Source organism: Rhinatrema bivittatum, chromosome 6 (assembly GCF_901001135.1).
Source record: "Rhinatrema bivittatum chromosome 6, aRhiBiv1.1, whole genome shotgun sequence".
NCBI classification, from domain to species: Eukaryota; Metazoa; Chordata; class Amphibia; order Gymnophiona; family Rhinatrematidae; genus Rhinatrema; species Rhinatrema bivittatum.
In genome coordinates this window covers 296,218,264-296,235,576 of record NC_042620.1, presented here as the reverse complement: position 1 = coordinate 296,235,576, position 17,313 = coordinate 296,218,264, and the positions used below count along the sequence as shown (strand labels likewise).

General features: G+C 45.5%; 1 protein-coding gene across 2 annotated transcripts in view; it reads right to left on the bottom strand.

The window, feature by feature from the left end:
* TSPAN6 (tetraspanin 6) overlaps window positions 1–16,189 on the bottom strand; it is a 30,985-nt gene extending 14,796 nt beyond the window's left edge. The window contains exons 1-5 of one of the 2 annotated variants that reach the window (XM_029607404.1): window positions 15,848–16,189; window positions 11,281–11,298; window positions 10,447–10,635; window positions 5,293–5,367; window positions 2,672–2,770 (exon numbers count right to left, since the gene is read on the bottom strand). In XM_029607404.1, the coding sequence (XP_029463264.1) occupies window positions 2,672–2,770; window positions 5,293–5,367; window positions 10,447–10,635; window positions 11,281–11,298; window positions 15,848–15,934 (468 nt within the window). In that variant the 5' untranslated portion in view covers window positions 15,935–16,189. The remainder of the gene's footprint in view (window positions 1–2,671; window positions 2,771–5,292; window positions 5,368–10,446; window positions 10,636–11,280; window positions 11,299–15,847) is intronic. The other variant, XM_029607405.1, reaches the window with a different exon arrangement.
* Between the last annotated feature and the right edge of the window lie 1,124 nt (window positions 16,190–17,313).

Below are 17,313 nucleotides of genomic sequence, written 5' to 3'. Positions count from 1 at the left end.
GCCGGTTGGGGGAGAGAAGACCTCAGAGGTAGGGAAGGAATCAGGTCCCCTGGCTTTCACCTCCTCTGGAAGCTGAGGGCTGAGACCCATCAGGGATCACCAACCCCCACTCCCCAAGCTCACCCTGCTCTACCTGAGGGATGGCCCACGAAGGAACCTAGCAACTCAGGGAGCACCACCTCTTAAAGGCCACTTCTTCTTAACTTCTTTTTCTTTTCCTTATTTTCTTTCTTTCTTTTTTTAATCTAGACTGCAGGTTTGCCCCCTCTACCATCTGCTGGAGTCAGAGAAATACCGAGGGATGGTAGGTGGTGCTCTCAGTTAAGCAGCAGTGCCTGGAAAGTTTTTATTCTCTGCCTCCATCTGCTGGTAGGGATGCAAAACTAACTTGTCAGGACTGATTTGGGGTATGAGTTTCCAAGTCGGTAGACTCGGAACAATGTCAAGAAATATTTCTTCATGGAAAGGGTGACGGATGCACGGAATGCCCTCCCAGAGGAGATAGCGAGTACAAAGACAGTAATGGAGATCAAAAGGGCACGGGACAAACATAGAGGTTCCCTGTACGTACCAGGATCAGTCCAGACCATAGGTTATGTCCCCCTTCCAGCAGATGGAATCAGAGCAAAACTGAGAGGGCGGTCCCTCATGACTGGTGCGCCCTCTGTAAACCTTCAGTATTTCTCTGACTCCAGCAGATTTGGGTTGCACCTTCGGTTCTCCCATTTTCTTTCTGTGAGAATTGTTGATTTATTTCTCCTGTTTTCTTGTTAACACTTTTTACTTGGATGGATCTTATTAAGGATGAAAATGAAGGGGATAACCTGAACAGAGCGGCAGTTATTACCCACAAAAAAAAAAGAGAAAAAGAGCTTGCTGGGCAGATAGATCAGATGGACCACTTGGGTCTTTTTCTGTTGTCATTTACTATGCTTCTATGTATTGTGTCCAGTTCTGTACACCATACCTCCGAAAGGATACTAACAGAGTAAAAGCGGTCTAGAGAAGAGCTATCATACTGGAGCAGCTCTGTGCCAAAAGCCCTATGAGAAATACTGGGGCCTACTTTACTAAGCTCCGCCCCTCCCCCTCCCCCAGACACAGAACGGGCAAACAGACTTAGTAAATCAGGCCCTTAAAGATCGAGGTATGTAAATCCTGCTGGTGCGGATGTATGACAGACAAACGAGAAGCAAACTTTTTCCAGTGGACAGGATGTTCTAGAACGAGGCTTCAAAGGGGCAAAGTTAAGGGTAAGAGCAGGGAATATTTACTTCACAGACATGGATGCAGCAGCCTTTCAGAGGAAGCAGGGGATGCAATAGTAGCAGCAGAATGGAAGAAAGGATGGGACAAGCCCAGAAGGTCCCCAACCAGCAAGAAGGCAAGGGAAATCAGAGATCCACTGCGGTCTACAGCATACAAAAGGAAGTAATTTGGGGAGAGTAGAGGGGCCCCGCATTCCTTCTCTGCCAGCATATTCTGCTTCTTTGTCTGGAATTCTCGTGCCAACATCATCTTTGAAAAAATATATTTTTAAAAAAACCTTTTTTAAATTTAAAAAAAACCCACCACATTTTAAATTTAAGATGCTCCCAAATATTTAGTAGTAAGGTTGCATCTTCATCTCCTCTTAAACTGCCAATCAAGCTATTTATTTATGCTTTTTATATACCGTCGTTCCAAGAGAGGATCACAACGCTTTACATAAATTGCATTCGATTACATTCTATGATTTTGTATTAACAGGTCTAGCTGAAGCTTTTTGGAGAAGTTGTGTTGGTTTCATTGCGCTTGCGGGAAGGCCCAGCAGAAGTGAGTTGCAATAGTCCAAGTCTGAACATAGATTAGCGTTTGTAGGCCCGTGCGGATATTTCGCTTTCAAGTGCTGCTGCGTACACTGAAGCTGCTGATTTACATTTTTGGGCTCGTTTCATTCTCCGCAAGTCAAAGTGGCTCACAATCAAGATTACCACCAACTTGGTTTTCAACAGAGCTCCAGGACAAAAAAAAAAGGGGGCATTGGTCAGCCACACACTTCTACAGCTCGCTCTCCATCAGGCCCTTATGTACACCACACAAGTAACTATTCAGTTCCATTCCAAAACATACTTGGGTACTTATTACAGTAAAAGGTTATTAAAAAGAGAAATCATAATGAAATTCACCAGAACTGGGCAGAAAGAGACGCTCTATACCAGGTGATTCTTACAGCGAGGAGCTTCAAAGGGAAGGCCCAGTACATTACACTACACCTCCAGGAAAGGCAGGGGACTGGGATTCCCATGAACATCTCTGTGCTATGCAGGCCTGGCTCGTTCACTTCCCATCACCAACTCAGGAATTTCTTCTACACACATCCTCCCCCTTCCATTGCTCCTCCCTCCCCCCCACCCCCACCCCCATTTCCACCCCTCCCCAAAACAACCCCACAGATGGTTCTCATGCACCCCTCTCCCCTGGCTCTCTCTCACCTCCTCTATTCCCCCCTTCCCCCCCCCCCCCAAGAGGAGCAGGGATAACCTGCACATAACCCAATTCAAAGATGGAGAGAAGGGAATAGCCAGCCTTTCCCCCTGGCTCCGGATGTTCCTCCTAGGAGAATGAGGGGGGGTCCTGCTTTGAAGGGAAAGAGACGTGGCTGTCCCCCGCCCCAGGCAGGCCTGCTTACGGTTCTCTGGATGGTGTCCACCGCCTGGCTGCTGACATCTGGAGGGCCTTTGTAATTGTTCTGCGCCTGCTCATAATTCTTCTTAAAGCTACTCTTAATCTGCAGGTGAAAAAAAAGTGTGGAAGAGAATATAGGGAGAATTACACCGTCACTGCGAAAGGAAACATCTTTCAAACCCATCCACCCCCAAAATTTTCCAGCTCCTATTGTCCCCAGTTCAGTAAAGGATTCCTCTCGCATTTCATTTGGAAAGGATTAAAAAGCTCCAGTCTAGGCCAGTCCGATGGCTCAGTGGCAGTGCTGTACACTGCTATCTGAAGGACCTGGGTCAGGCCTTCTCCTCCTAGGGATGTGAATCGGGCTTCGGATGATTGAAAATATCATCGATATTTTCAAAATCGTCAGAAATCGGGGGCTCCCCCGAAACGATAGGAAAACCCCACGATATTGATCGTGGGGGTTCTCTTTATCGTTTTGGGGGAAGGCGGGAAAAACGACACACAAAAATAACCCCTAAACCCACCCCGACCTTTTAAAACTAATCCCTTTGCTTCCCCCACCCTCCCGACCCCACCAAAAACATTTTACAGGTACCTGGTGGTCCAGTGGGGGTCCCGGGAGCGATCTCCTGCTCCCGGGACCCCCACTGGACCACCAGGTACCTGTAAAATGTTTTGGGGGGGGGGGGTCAGGAGGGTGGGAGAAGCAAAGGGATTAGTTTTAAAAGGTCGGGGTGGATTTTTTGTTTATCGGCTCGGGCGCAGCCGATAAACAAAACCGCGATCGGGCCCGATGAAAAAAAACCCACATGTGAATCGGAACCGTAATCTGAACCGATTCCGATTCACATCTCTACCCAGAGCAGGATAGGATGGTTCAAGAGAGGCTGGAAAGGCAGTGTTCACAGACCCTGATGGAGGGTGGAGAAGGGAGTCCCAGTCATTGGGAAATAGCGACATCTAGTGGGTGGGTTCAGTGTCCACGACTTCAGGGTTCTAGGAGGAGCCCTGGTGCGTGGCCCTGAGCCGAGCATCGTCACTGCAATGACTCTGGGGTAAGGGGGCCTCGCGCAAGTAACTGGAAACGAAGGCCGATGCCAAACCCAGTTCCAATTGAGCTAGAAGCCCAAAAAATGAGCCGGGGTAAACTGCTGGATCCAATAAAAATATACATAAAAATCTCAAAAAAAACCCCAACCCCACACCCCTACAGCTGCCCCATATCCATCCTGGTGGGATGAGCAAAGCCTTACACAAGCAAATCGTTTCAAATCGTTTCTCACCAACAGAGGTTATAAAGTCAAAATCCAGAACAAAGAATCATCACGCCACGACTCAACTATTGGAGTCCCACAAGGCTCCTCTTTATCCCCTACACTCTTTAATATTTACCTCCTACCACTTTGCCAACTCCTCACCAACCTCAACTTAAAACACTTTCTCTATGCAGACGATATCCAGATCCTGATCCCCATCAAAGATTCATACTCAAAAACCCTCGACTACTGGGAGTCCTGTCACCTAGAAATCAAACGCCTCCTCAACAGCCTAAATCTTGTACTAAACTCCTCCAAAACCGAAATATTACTCATAACTCCTGACAACAACAATCTCACCGCCTGTCATCCAACCAACCCACAAACCACTCAAGTGAGGGATCTAGGGGTGCTAATCAACAATAAGTTGAACTTCAAAGCCTCCATCAACAGAACTACCAAAGACTGCTTCTACAAACTGCAAGTTTTAAAAAGGATAAGACCCCTCTTCCATGCCAAAGACTTCAGAACCATCCTCCAAGCTCTCATTTTCTCTAAGTTAGACTACTGCAACTCTACTTTACTTGGTCTCCCTTCCTCATACACCAAACCGCTCCAAATGGTTCAAAACGCTGCAGCCCGCCTACTAACAAACACCAGGAAAAGAGACCACGTCTCCCCAGTCCTAAAAGACCTTCACTGGTTACCAATTCATTTCAGAGTCATCTACAAATCCATCACCCTGATATATAAAATTATTCACCAACATACCACAATCGACCTACAAGTTCCCTTCCGCTTACACAAATCCACAAGACCGACCAGAGAAGCTTACAGAGGATGCCTCCATGTTCCACCTACCAAAACCGCTAATCACAGTACCTTAAGAGACCGAGCCTTTTCCACAGCAGGCCCACCTTTATGGAACTCCATCCCCCCAGATCTCAGAAACGAGCCATGCCTCCTAACCTTTAGGAAAAGACTCAAGACATGGCTGTTCAGGCAAGCCTTCCCGAACCCCAACTAATACGCCTCACCAGCAAACACTCGACACAGTAGCTGTATATATTGTACACTGTATATATTGTATATTTGTATATAATTAACTTCTTCTATCTCTCTTTAATTCCTCCACCCCAGTTCAATAGCCCTTGTTAATTGTAACTGCATCTCTTCATCACGTTTATTTATGTTCGTTGTTGTATTCATTGCACCCCTGTTTTTTATGTAAACCGACATGATGTGAATTTTTCATGAATGCCGGTATAAAAAAACCTTAAATAAAACAAATAAATAAATAAGAGGATGAAAATGAGGCCCAGGATAACCAGAAATTGTATCCCAGCTCGTGGTTGCCCAGACTCACCTCATGTCTGAAGACAAAGCCCACAATAGCCGCCACCAGCTCGATGAGGAAGATGACGGAGAGGAACATGGCGTACTATGGAAAGAAGGCAAAAGTTCAAAGTGTTAGAAAAGATGGCCTGGTGTAGGCACAAACAGCATTAGGAAAGGTAACTCAGGCAGGGTCTCGCTGAACTGGGGCTAGAGATGTGAAAAACAAAAAAAAAGTAGTCCCAAGGCCAGAAGTAGAAAAATTGGAAATTTTGAAAAATGTTCCAGTTTTACCACATCTAGCCTTTTTTTTTTGGGGGGGTGGAGGGGTGTTTGACGGTGAACTGGCAGTGCTGAAGGGCTGATGCCGGTGCCATTCTGAGGCGTCCTCCAAGCCTGAAGCTACAAACCCTTCAGGGGAAGGAGCTCTGGCAACAAGAGAAGAGCATGGACAGCGGCTGAGCAATCTACAGCAAAGCAGTATTTCTCTGTCCTACAATCAAACTAAATTCAATGGAAGTTTTACGTTCAACTATTTGTCTTTGCTGACAGTTTACGTCCATTTAGAAAAGTGAGGAACTAGAGATGAGACCTCATTCTAAGCACACCTAGGAAGCCGCAGCCCAGAAAACTCCCCCGCCACGGTAACAGAATACGAAAGGATGCCAGGGAAACAAAGACAGGGTACCTGGTGCGAAGAGCCTCGTCCTCTGCGAGGACAAAGGTGGGGCCCTGAAGAAGAAGAGATACGTAAGTCTTCCCATCCCAGAGGCTGCAAAGCAGAAGCAACTACTTGGCCCAGTCCTATATATGCATACGTGAAATCATGGGGCACACGCGTATGGGAAGGTGCCCACACAGGCCGGACCTCCCCACGCGATTTTTCGATGGAGGCAGGGCAGTGCTACAACAGGTCACATCCCTGCGTTTCTCAGCTACAGATCGTGTAACGTGACAGCAGGTTGCTAAAAGCAGGGACAAAAAGGCGGGTCAGGTTGTCGGTGCCATTCTATAGGGAGCTTGGAAACAGGCGAGCATCCAGAGAGCTTTGAACGACACAGCAGCTTGTCCAACAAGAGGCCCGTAGTACAGAATGCTACACAGAACTCCAGAGTCCATATGGGCCTAGGAGATTTCCTGGAGAACGCGTGTGCAGCCAAACCCAGTCCTACACATCCCCGCTGCAGTCATTCCACCCCCAACCCCCCAAAAAAACGTTCCCTCCCCTCTGCTGGGCACGGTCTCCGGAGAGGCTCTCCACAGCGGAACGGCACTGCAATAGAGCAAGGGAAGCTCATCTCTGCTCCTGCATTTTTAACTGAACAGATCACAAGCCACATGCTGCAAAACGTCGAGATTCCTGGCCGCTACAGGCGGAGATGTGGGTTTTCTGGAAAATTTTGAATTGGAAAATTTTCCATGTAATTGTCTCATTCGCATAACATTAAACATCTATCAGAAAATTTTCAATCTGCACAATTTTCTCAATGCCCTGAATAGATTTGGGATCTGATTTGGCATACTATTTGACCTATATAGGTAGCAAAAAAAAAAACAAACAAACAAAACAATTTCTTGCACTGTATCTCAAAAGTTGGCAAATAGTTGAACTGAAATATTTGATTGGTGGGGGAAAGGTAAAAAAAAAAAAAAAAGCAATAAAGACATTTTCATGTGGTTTAAATGTTAAACTAAAACAAATTCAAAGCTTACAAACATTAGTTTTCAGCATTTATTTGAATAAATGGATTGCAAATCCAAAAACAGAAGCTTACCTAATATTGCACTGGCATCTAGTCCTTGCAACTAATGAATTTTATGGAACAATTCATTTTTAGAAATGGAAAAGATGGGGGAGAAAAAAAGCCACAGGAAAGTTTCCAAAAAACATCAGGTTTGGAAAATCTGTTTCACCCCACACCGCTGGCTGCAGATCATGCCTCTTATTGTATAAGATGTCATCTCTGATCAGGTTCATAGTCCTCTGAGACAAACTATAGAAGCCCTGGTTCCTATCATGAGCAGGGTCACTGGTAAACATGTGGGGGCAAGGAAGTTTCAAATCCAGTCATTTTTCAGCTTCTCTGCAGTTTTCTGAAGGGTCCACATTTGTCTTAACATTTTCCCGTTTAGGTGTTCTTTACAGCGACGTACTGCAGGGACGCCTTATGTTCCCAAAATATTGTCTGCCTAGGTCTTTTTTTTCATCTGCGCATGCGCAAACCTCCTAGCTGCAGGAGAGTAAGCATTTACAGAGGAGATGCATGGAAAATACGCAGAAATTCCCATTATTCAGAAACTCCAGCGGGATGAGCTGGCATGAGGAGCGCACATGCACACCCCTCCCAACACCCACCGCCCCCCCGTGTACACACATACAAACTGTTGCAGGTAGAGAACATCTTTGGGAATTGGGGTACACCGTTCCCATCTCCTTTTATTGATTTTCATCACTTCATTTGCTTTCGATTGCAATTTCTTTTAAGCCACTCTTCTTTCTATACGTGGATTGAGGCCTCTTGAAGCCAAAAGCAGACTATTAGTAAACTTGCAACCCTGAGCTTAGAAGGAAGACAGGTGGCTCTGTTGGTTTCTGGACCAAATTCCAGAGCGTTGGGTGTCCCGAGGAACCCTCAGAATGTTCACATCTCAACACAGCACTTGCATGGTTCTCCAGCGTTCATGTACAACCTCCACTCCGAATAATTTCTACACTGGTGTAATAAACGGGGCAAAAAAAAATCGCCAGGATCCACATGGCCACTAGGGCTCCGCACCACCACATTTTCACACAGTTTCCTAAGGCCCAGATCCTGTGATCAGCAAGAGCACTTTAACTTGTTAATGTACATACATATATAGGATATAACCTTCTATACCACATCAGGAGTAGGCAACCTTTTTGAAGATTTAAATTGGGGGTAGGTAACTCTGGTCCTCGAGTGCTCCAAGCCAGTCTGCATCCTGATCCAGATTAGTTTCACACAAAGCTTGAATATTATTTTAATTGACAATTTTCAGTTAAAATATTCAAGAGTTATGTAAAAATATGATTGAAACTGATAATTTTTTCCTCACTTAAAAACAAAATTATAAAAAAGGAGAAGAGAAAAAATGCCTCTCACTCCTTCCTCCCCCCCTCCTCGCCAATACATCCCCTATTAGGAAAACAGAACAGGTCAGGCTGCTGTAGATCCTTGCACAGAAACTATATGCTAGCTAGCAGAATACTTCACTTCTCATGCATGCAGAACCTCACCAAATATAGAATAAAGTGACCAGATAAAAAGTCACTGCATATAAACAGAAATAAGAAGACAAAAACTGAACTGGAATCTGCAACCAGCCAAACTTTGTATGCAGTGCAACTATGGAAAAACAGAAACATTACCATGCCTCATAAAACAACAAAAATTAATAAATATAAATCATAATAGTACATAAATCATAATAGTAAAACCATACCAATAAAAAGAATAAATATTTCAAAACAGATGACAAATAGAATGACATCCAATAAATTAAAAACTCACACACATTTTTTTAAATTTTCCAAACACAATAAAATATTTCAAAACAGCAGACACATCAAATAGCACCCAATAATTAAAAACTTCTAAGAATAAAAAAAATTCTGCTCTCCATACCTGGGAACTGTTGATTTCCAGTCACTCTAAGATTGTTATAAAATAGTTGGGGTGGGTGAGGGGACATTTCTCCTCTCTCTCACATATACATACTCTCCGACACACACCCACACTCTCTCCCTTCCACAGGCAATCTCACCCACACACACACACATGCAGACCACCATACATACAGCCTCACACATACACAATCAGGGCCTGGGCCTCTTCTTCCACCAGCAAAATGGGGTCCTCTGACAGCCGCTAGGTCCTTCCTCTATCTTTGGCTGCCATGATAGGGAATCCACGTTGGCCTGCATCCATCTTCAGCCCCCAACAGGATAAGGTCCGCAGGTGGCCACTGGGTTCTTTGTCTCTCTGCCGCGGCAGCCTAACAGATCATGGGTTGGGCCGGCAGCAGTAGTCCCGTTAATCAAATGTCATTTCCTGCAGCTATGGGGCTGATCTCGCAATAAGAGCTGCGAGACTGGCCCTGTGGCAGCAGGAGATGACATTTGATTATATGCGACTCCTGCTACAACCCCATAGCTGCCTTCCTAATGCACTGGTAGTGGCGGCAGTGGCCACATCGCAGTCAGAATTTCTGCTCAGCTGTACTCAGTGCTGTGCCGTGCCTCTAAAAAAAAACGGCCTTGCGTGCCACTCATGGCATGCATGCCACTCATGGCATGCATGCCACTCATGGCATGCATGCCATAGGCTGCCAACCCCTGCCCTATATAGTAATCAGACAAATACAGAGACTATAATCACCTCTAATATGTAACCAACACACAGAAAAGGGCAATATGGTGTTGCACCTATTGTATGCACTGTGAACAAATCGTGTAACAAATTTACATATAATGAAAGCTTCTTTTTGGCAGATCTTTGCTGCCCATTAATAAAAAAAAAAAATTCACAATAATATGAGGTAAAAGCTGTTCCCACACACTTAGAAACATAAAAATTGTATCCTAGAATAAGGGGTGTCAGACCACAATCCTCGAGGGTGACAAAATGGACTGGTTTTCAGGAGATTCCTAACTGCTTATTCATTAGGGATGCCAGTCAGCAGCCCTTGAGGATTGCGGTTCGACACCCTTGAAGGCCGCATGGAACAAAGAATTCACATTTGTATTTCCATCCTTTTTAATCTCACTTTGATAAGACGTAACTGAACTAGTTTCTAGATACTAAAGGACCTGTCCACTAAGCATTTTCCCCCATCAGCACAAAATGGGAAAAAACCCTTTCTGTACATCAGATCCTTAGACTGCAAAATGAGGAAACCATTCCATTAACGTAACGTGCTCATTAATGCAACCCACGGCCATTCTTTTAATTGTGATGGGAGCCTGCTTCCACCAAAATGCGCTGGCAGGAACCAGGACAGACGCACTGCATCCGGAACTGCCTCTACCAGTCCCAGCCTGCTGGACTCATCAACCTCATGTTTACGCTAGACAGGATTCTGGGAGACGCCCCCCCCCCCCTCCCGCATAAAGGACAAGCAAACAGCAATCTGAGCCGAGAGGAGCCAGACCTCGCCCCCTTACCAGTTTCAGCATCCACGTGCTCCCACGGCAGGTAGCGAAGCACCCAAAGGTGCCCAGGAGGACCATGACCGCACCGGTGCCAATGAGCACGAAGGGAACATTGGTGGCTTGTTCATTCAGCAGTGCGAAATACACCTCGAGGCTCACCTTCCCCCAGACCCCGACAGCCAGCAGGATAACGCCTGTGAACTAAAAAGCAGAGGTGAGATTTGGACACAGCTCGCGGACCACCAACGGTGACACTCGGTTACGGCTCATGGACCCCTCAGTCGCTGAAGGCTCATCTTACACCGACCCTCACACACTGTTACACACTCCTCCCCAGCTCGTCTGTCACCAGTACTCACGCCATGAGCTGTGTCCGACTGACAGGGGCGCAACATGCAACACTCGCACAGCATTACAGCCTGTCAGGGGGGACACAGCTCATGCAACACCAACACACACCGCTATACACAGCTCATGTAACACCAGTAGTCACTCGTCCACTTTTCCCCTCAGCATTTGTCAGATGGGATTTTGGGTTGTTGTTTTTAATGTATTAGCAGTATGTTTTAAGACATCACGTGAGATATTAGGGAGAGAAAATTCGCTGGTGGATATCATGCAATCTTGCTCAAAGTGTATATTATAGCTCTAAAACGAGGTAGGGCTGTGATAGGAAGGTGAGGCTGAATGCAGCTATATAATACACACTGCAGCTCTGGACTTTAATCTCTCTGGCCCAGACCAGAAATAGGAACAAACAGTGGCGGTGACAAGAGTATGCTCTGCATCACCACAAGGACGGGATCTCATTCAGGCGAGGCAAGCACATTCCAAACGTTTGCTTACTGTAATTGTAAAGGACTCCTTAAAAAAAACAAAACAAAAAAAAAACAAAACTGTAAGTCAGTCCTGTGTATGCGCTGACAGTTTTCCATCCTGTGATCTTGCAGGGGGGGGGGGGCATGCAGGTTTAGCACTGGGAGGGGTGCTTACAGAACGCCTCTCCTCAGAACCTCGGTCATCCTGTTCACAGAAAGAGCGCTGGGGTGCCAGCTCTACCTACCTGAGGCCTATCCCCGGCTTAGGAAGCAGAGGAAGAAAAGAGAACAGGTTACCCGCTTCAGAAAATCCAAGGAGGAGAAAACATTCAGACAGAAGGTTTAAAGAATCTCACAAATACACAGTATGGCAAAGGATCTCCAGAAAGCCCAGTCACGGCCCTTCTCTGGGATCTCGATCTGTCTCTCTTTGTGTTCGGGAGATAAACACAAAAATCAGTCTCTCTCTTCCCCCCGTTCCCAAGCGCATAGCATCTCTCTCTCTCTCTCTCTCTCTCTCTCTCTCTGTGTCTATCTGAAATATGTACATTCTGCCTCTCAACATCCAGGGGGAAACTCTACTGATCTGGTGCAGGAAATCTACTGCTGCTGAGGATGGCTCCTATGGTGAAGTCCAAGGTTGCACCCTTTTCTTAGGAAGAAGCACAGGTAACTCTCTCTTATAAACAACAGTAAACACACAGCTTCAAAGGAAGAAGCACAGAACAGAGAAATCTCTTCAGCTGTGCATATACAGAGCGCAGAAGTTGAAAAAGCAGCACCACTGATGAATCGTACAACACTGACATCTTACAACCGTATTTCTGTGGTAGCGCTGGCTCTAAACCAGCAAATCTGTAGCATCTTATTCTCTCTGCCACACTCCTGCAGAAACACCATCTGGACATGGCAGGGTCCTGAATAAATAAATCTTCTGTATTTTTTGTAAATAAAACACTGCTCATTTGAAGAGCATCATCTCCTTATCTGCAGGGTTTGGAATAAAAGGCTTTTTCATGTTTGCTTGTTTTTAAATTTGGTCATATTGATTACATTTTCAGTACTGTCCAGCTGCCATTAAACTTCCTTAGCTAAGCAGAGAAAAAGATACAACACAAACAGAGGCAGTGCAGCTTAACCCCACACTATCCTGACAACAGGCTAGCCCCCCCCCCCAACTAGAAACATAGATGAGAGAAAATACCTAGAAAATCAAGCTGTAACTCTTAGGCCTGGCTGGTAAGTTCCAATTAGTATCAGCTGTTATAATTTGTTTTAGCCGGGTACAATCTTAAAACATAGGAATAAAAAAAATATGGAGGTGTGTGTGAGTGTGAGTGTGTGTGTTCCCTTATCAGAAGGCCTAAAACCAAAATTCTGGGGATGTACAGGTGGGAGAAGCAGAGCCTTTATAAAACTCATGGTGTACGGTGCGGATTTTCAGTTGGGCCTTCTTAACCTGTTAAGGGGCAGTATTCTCTATGCTGCACTGCTTTGGTTATTTTTTGGCTTAGGCCTTCGGGGGTCTCTCTCTGCATAAGAACCTGGAACAAGAACAGAGACAGAGCTGCCCCTCTGTCGCTGTAGTGTTTTGTCCACGTTTTTGGTGAGGGTTTCCAGTTGCCAGAGGAGGAAAAGGTCTCCCCGTTCTTCCTGCCTGTTTCTGAGTTACCCTGTTGAATAAGATTTTGCCTTTCTGTGTTGCCGGGCCGGCCCAGCCGTCGCTGGTTTGAGGAGCAGGGCCTTTTCCCTGTAGAAAGGACTGCAGGAAAAGAGGAGTCATGGAGGCAGAACGGACTCCTCTCCATTTCCAGGAAGTAGAGGTTGAGGAATGGAGTAAGAATGGACTCAGGGAGAACCATCACAGAAGAGCAGGGTGAAAGGTGCCACAAAGTGGAGAGTGGAGAACGGTGAGGACTATGGGAAAGGTATGAGAAGTGGGACTTTTGTTTTGATTTCTGGAAGCAATTTCAGATAAATTTTCCCCCGTTCTCACTGGAGAAGTTGAGGTGTGAAATATAAAGTGGGGAGTAAAGTACTAAGGGATGAGAAGTAGAGCGTCAAACCACTCAAGGTAACTGGAGAATGGGTTGTTGGAAAATGTATGGTAATGCATTTATTACGTTTCATTTGTAAAGATTAATTAGATTGTTTCAAATCTGAGTTGTTAAAAACTATCAATAAAATTGAGTAGGAGCCCATCCAGTCTCCGGTGTGATTACTGCTGCTGTCTATGCTGGGAGCTCATCAGTGCTGTTTACAATACTTGGAGCATGTGTGTGTGAGAGAGAGAGAGAGAGACTTACAAACAGACCGATGCAATATCATGCGCTGAGCCTAGCGCACAGGTTAACAAACGCTTGGACGCGCGTTTTGGACACGCGTCCAAAGTGCACATCTACACTCGCGTGTAGCTAATAGCACTCATTACATGTAAATTCCATGTAGATGAGGCTATTAGCTATTACCCCGCTTTGCAAATTCCCCGTGCACCTGAGGCATACTTTTCAACCCATCAAATTTTACGCCTGCCCAGAGCAGGCATAAACTCCTCCCACGCGTCAAGCGCTCAACTTAAAAAAAAAAACTGCATTTCTGTGGTTCCTCCTAATTAGTATCATTGCGATTCTAAGTGGGAAGAACCACAGAAAGCAGCACCATGCAAAAAAAAAAAAAAAAGTCTTGAAGTTTAAAAAAAAAAAAAAAAAAAAAAAAAAGTTTTTTGGAGTGTACAATATACATCCACAATATACACACTCAGGGCCTTGTATATTGTGAATGCGTACTGTGCCAGTAAATTAGGTGATGCGGGATTAAACAGATGCTCATAAAATGAACATCTGTTTTGGTAACCTGCACACACAGGGCACTTAATTTATTCACTGCGTCATTTACTGCTGATTGGTCCATTCACTGTCACTTGTTGGTGGAAAGGACCAATTGAGAGCAGCCCAGCCCTGCTGGGAAGGACGCTCTGGCCAGGCTGTTGTGGATGCACAGCCCTTTCTCCTGGGTGACCAATGCAGAGCACTAGGACTGCACCAATTGTCCGTTCTGTGACCCTTTCAGCGTGGCAGCTCATTTCGTATTGCATCAAGCACCCGGAGAAGTGGATGTGCGCGCATTCAAGAAACGTGCATCCACTTTGGACACGCATGATATTGCATTGGCCTGAAAGGGCTTTATGAGGAAATAATGCAAAAAGGCTTTGAGGATGAGCGTCCTCCCACAGGGGATCCTGGACTCTCAGAAAGGTGACAGTGAGCTGAGAACTGTGCAAGTAGGATGCAAAACTTTTTAAGATGCGAGCCTTTCGTTTTAAAATTACACTTTTCCCCACCCAGGGGTTACATACAAATTCTGAAAAGAAGTGGAGGGCAAAGCATCCCAGGGAAGAGGGGGGCAGACCACGGCAGATTTGTGTCAGTCACTGGTTTGCTGGGCACTTATGATTTGTTGATGTGTCTTGTGTAGGACATGTAGTGTTGTTCTGTCACACCGGAGAGAAAGTGAAGGTTACAGGGTACCAGGGCAAAATTGAAGCTAGAATGTTAATGGCTGGCACCGAAAGCCACCTCAAACAGCCATGTTTTTAATAGTTTTCTGAATGAGAGGAGGTCAGGGGCCAGTCTGATATGAAGCAGCAGGGAGTTCCAAAAGTAGGGGGTGGATCCTGTGAAAGTTCTGGTAAGATGCACGGTTCTCAGTGGTAGGGGGTCTTCAGGCAGGCAAGTGACCTTGACCTTAGTGGGCAAGAGGGCTTGCAGTGGGTGATGGCACTACTAAGGGTAGGGCAGGATTAGCCCTCTTCTCTTCAGCAGATCAATAAAAGAACAACCCCGTTAAACCTCTTGCCTAGTTGACTGTCTACTATTTAAACAAAATGTAACTCTGGAAAGCTGTCTCTAGCTAAATAAATCCTTCTCCATTAAAACCTAATAAAACGTAAGACAGCCTTCGTAGTTCTAACTTTAGAAAGCTGGCACAGACGTATTGACCTAGTCCAATAAAAAGAGATGACCTACAATTTGTTAACCCCTATTTTGTGTATTCGAGTAGACTAACCAGTACAACTACAATCTTCTATCCATATATTCCCACACACAGTTCCTTCCTCTTCCATACACAGACTACTGGATCTCTTCTGTACTATTATTACTATTTTGAACGTTTTCCCCTTTCTAATTTTATAACTGCACGCATTACTCTATTACTATATATTCCGAGAGGATATACTTCCCTTTGCTTAATATTGCATAAAACATCTTATTCAATGGTTTTAACCTCGACTGGTGAAAAGCTTTTGATCTTGCTGACTTTATTACCTGCCTACTGATTATGCTTCATGAGCTGCTACCTGGGTGTTTTGTTTTTTTTTGTTTTTACATAATGTATTGTTCTTTTTTGATGGTTTTAATAAAAATAAGAACAAAATATTGGCATGGCAATAAAGTAATCCGAGGCACTCCAGATACAGACCGTACGTATCCTTTGTCTGACTTAAGCTGCGGACCGAAGGGCTCCCTGCGCACGAGCCGATGGCTCCCCCCTTCCCCTCCGTGCACGCAGATCGCTCCGCTCTTCCCGTCTCTTACCCAGAAGATGAAGGTGTAGATCAGGAGGACGCTCTTCAGGCAGGTGATCACAGGCTTGGTCTGCAGCCTGCGCGACGGAGACGCCATGTCGGCACAGTCACAGCCGCCACCGTCGCTTCTACCCGTCCCTCCGGATCGATACGATCCATCCCGGAAACTGCCGAGCAGCCATGGGGCGGCTGCGAGATCTACCGAGCGCGTCTTGTACGATGCCGGAAACAGCCGAGTGCTCCCCGGCCCCTGCCGGTCATAGAGCTGGCGAGCGCCCTTCGCCTCGCCGGAAATAGCCGAAAGCGCTCGGCGAGCCCTGCCGTACACAGTCGAGTACTCCTAGAGCCCTGACAGAAACGGTGGCCAGAGCAGCTTCACAGCTTCAAACCGGCCCAGGAGCTTTCTGCCTGTATATTATTACCTCACAACGGCTTGCACACAACGTGCTGTGTATGTTTTTGGTCAAGCCAGCGACTGATAAGACAGCCCTCTGTGCTAGGGTGTCCTGCTTTACGAAGAGCAATCCTGATTTTTAAATAAACTGTTTTATGCCCTGATTAAGCATTAAAAAAACCAAAACCAAAAACCCAACCTGGAAGCAAAACGCATCAAAAGAAATGTGTTTATTCAAAAAACAAATATTGGTTATATTACTCCACTTGCATATGTAGAAATAAGGGTCAACAAGCAAGTTGTAGGTGATCCTTTTATATTGGACTAATGCATTGTTAGTCCAATAACAAGTAGGGAACGCATGCAAGAGGGTTTCAGGAATGTTTTCCAATATAGATTTATAGAAGGGGTAGTGTCATAAGAACATAAGAAGTTGCCATGCTGGGTCAGAGTAAAGATCCATCAAGCCCATTATCCTGTCCCCAACAGTGGCTAATGCAAGTCACAAGAACCTGGCAAGTACCCAAACATTAAATAGATCACATTACTAATGCTGGCAACAGAGAGTGGCTATTCCCTATTGATTAATAGTTTATGGACTTCTCCAGAAACTTCTCCAAACCTTTATTAAGCCAGGCTTCACTAACTGCCTTAACCACATCCTCTGGCAATGGATTCCAGAGCTTAATTATGCGTTCAGTGAAAAAGAATTATCTCCAATAACTTGCACCAGCAAGTTACCCCCATGCACACTTTCTTTGTTTCCTTTAGGACTTGGCCATAGAAGCAGTCCTGTGCTTTTTCCCTTTTGTTCGCATAACAGTATCCCAGACCATGGACTTCGTGGCCCACGGTTGTCATTTGAATCAAATTCCTCTTATCCCCTTGCCATCTATATGGGGAGCAATGTTGCGCTTGCATTAAAAGCATCAAAGCATATTGGTTAGGGTAGTAATCTCCATGCCTTCTGCTAAGGATAGTAACCGCCAAACCAGCAAGTTACGTCCCTGCATGCTTATCACATTTCTATCTTTTAGCCTTTAGAGAGCCACAGTGTTTATCCCATGCTCCTTTGGATTCTT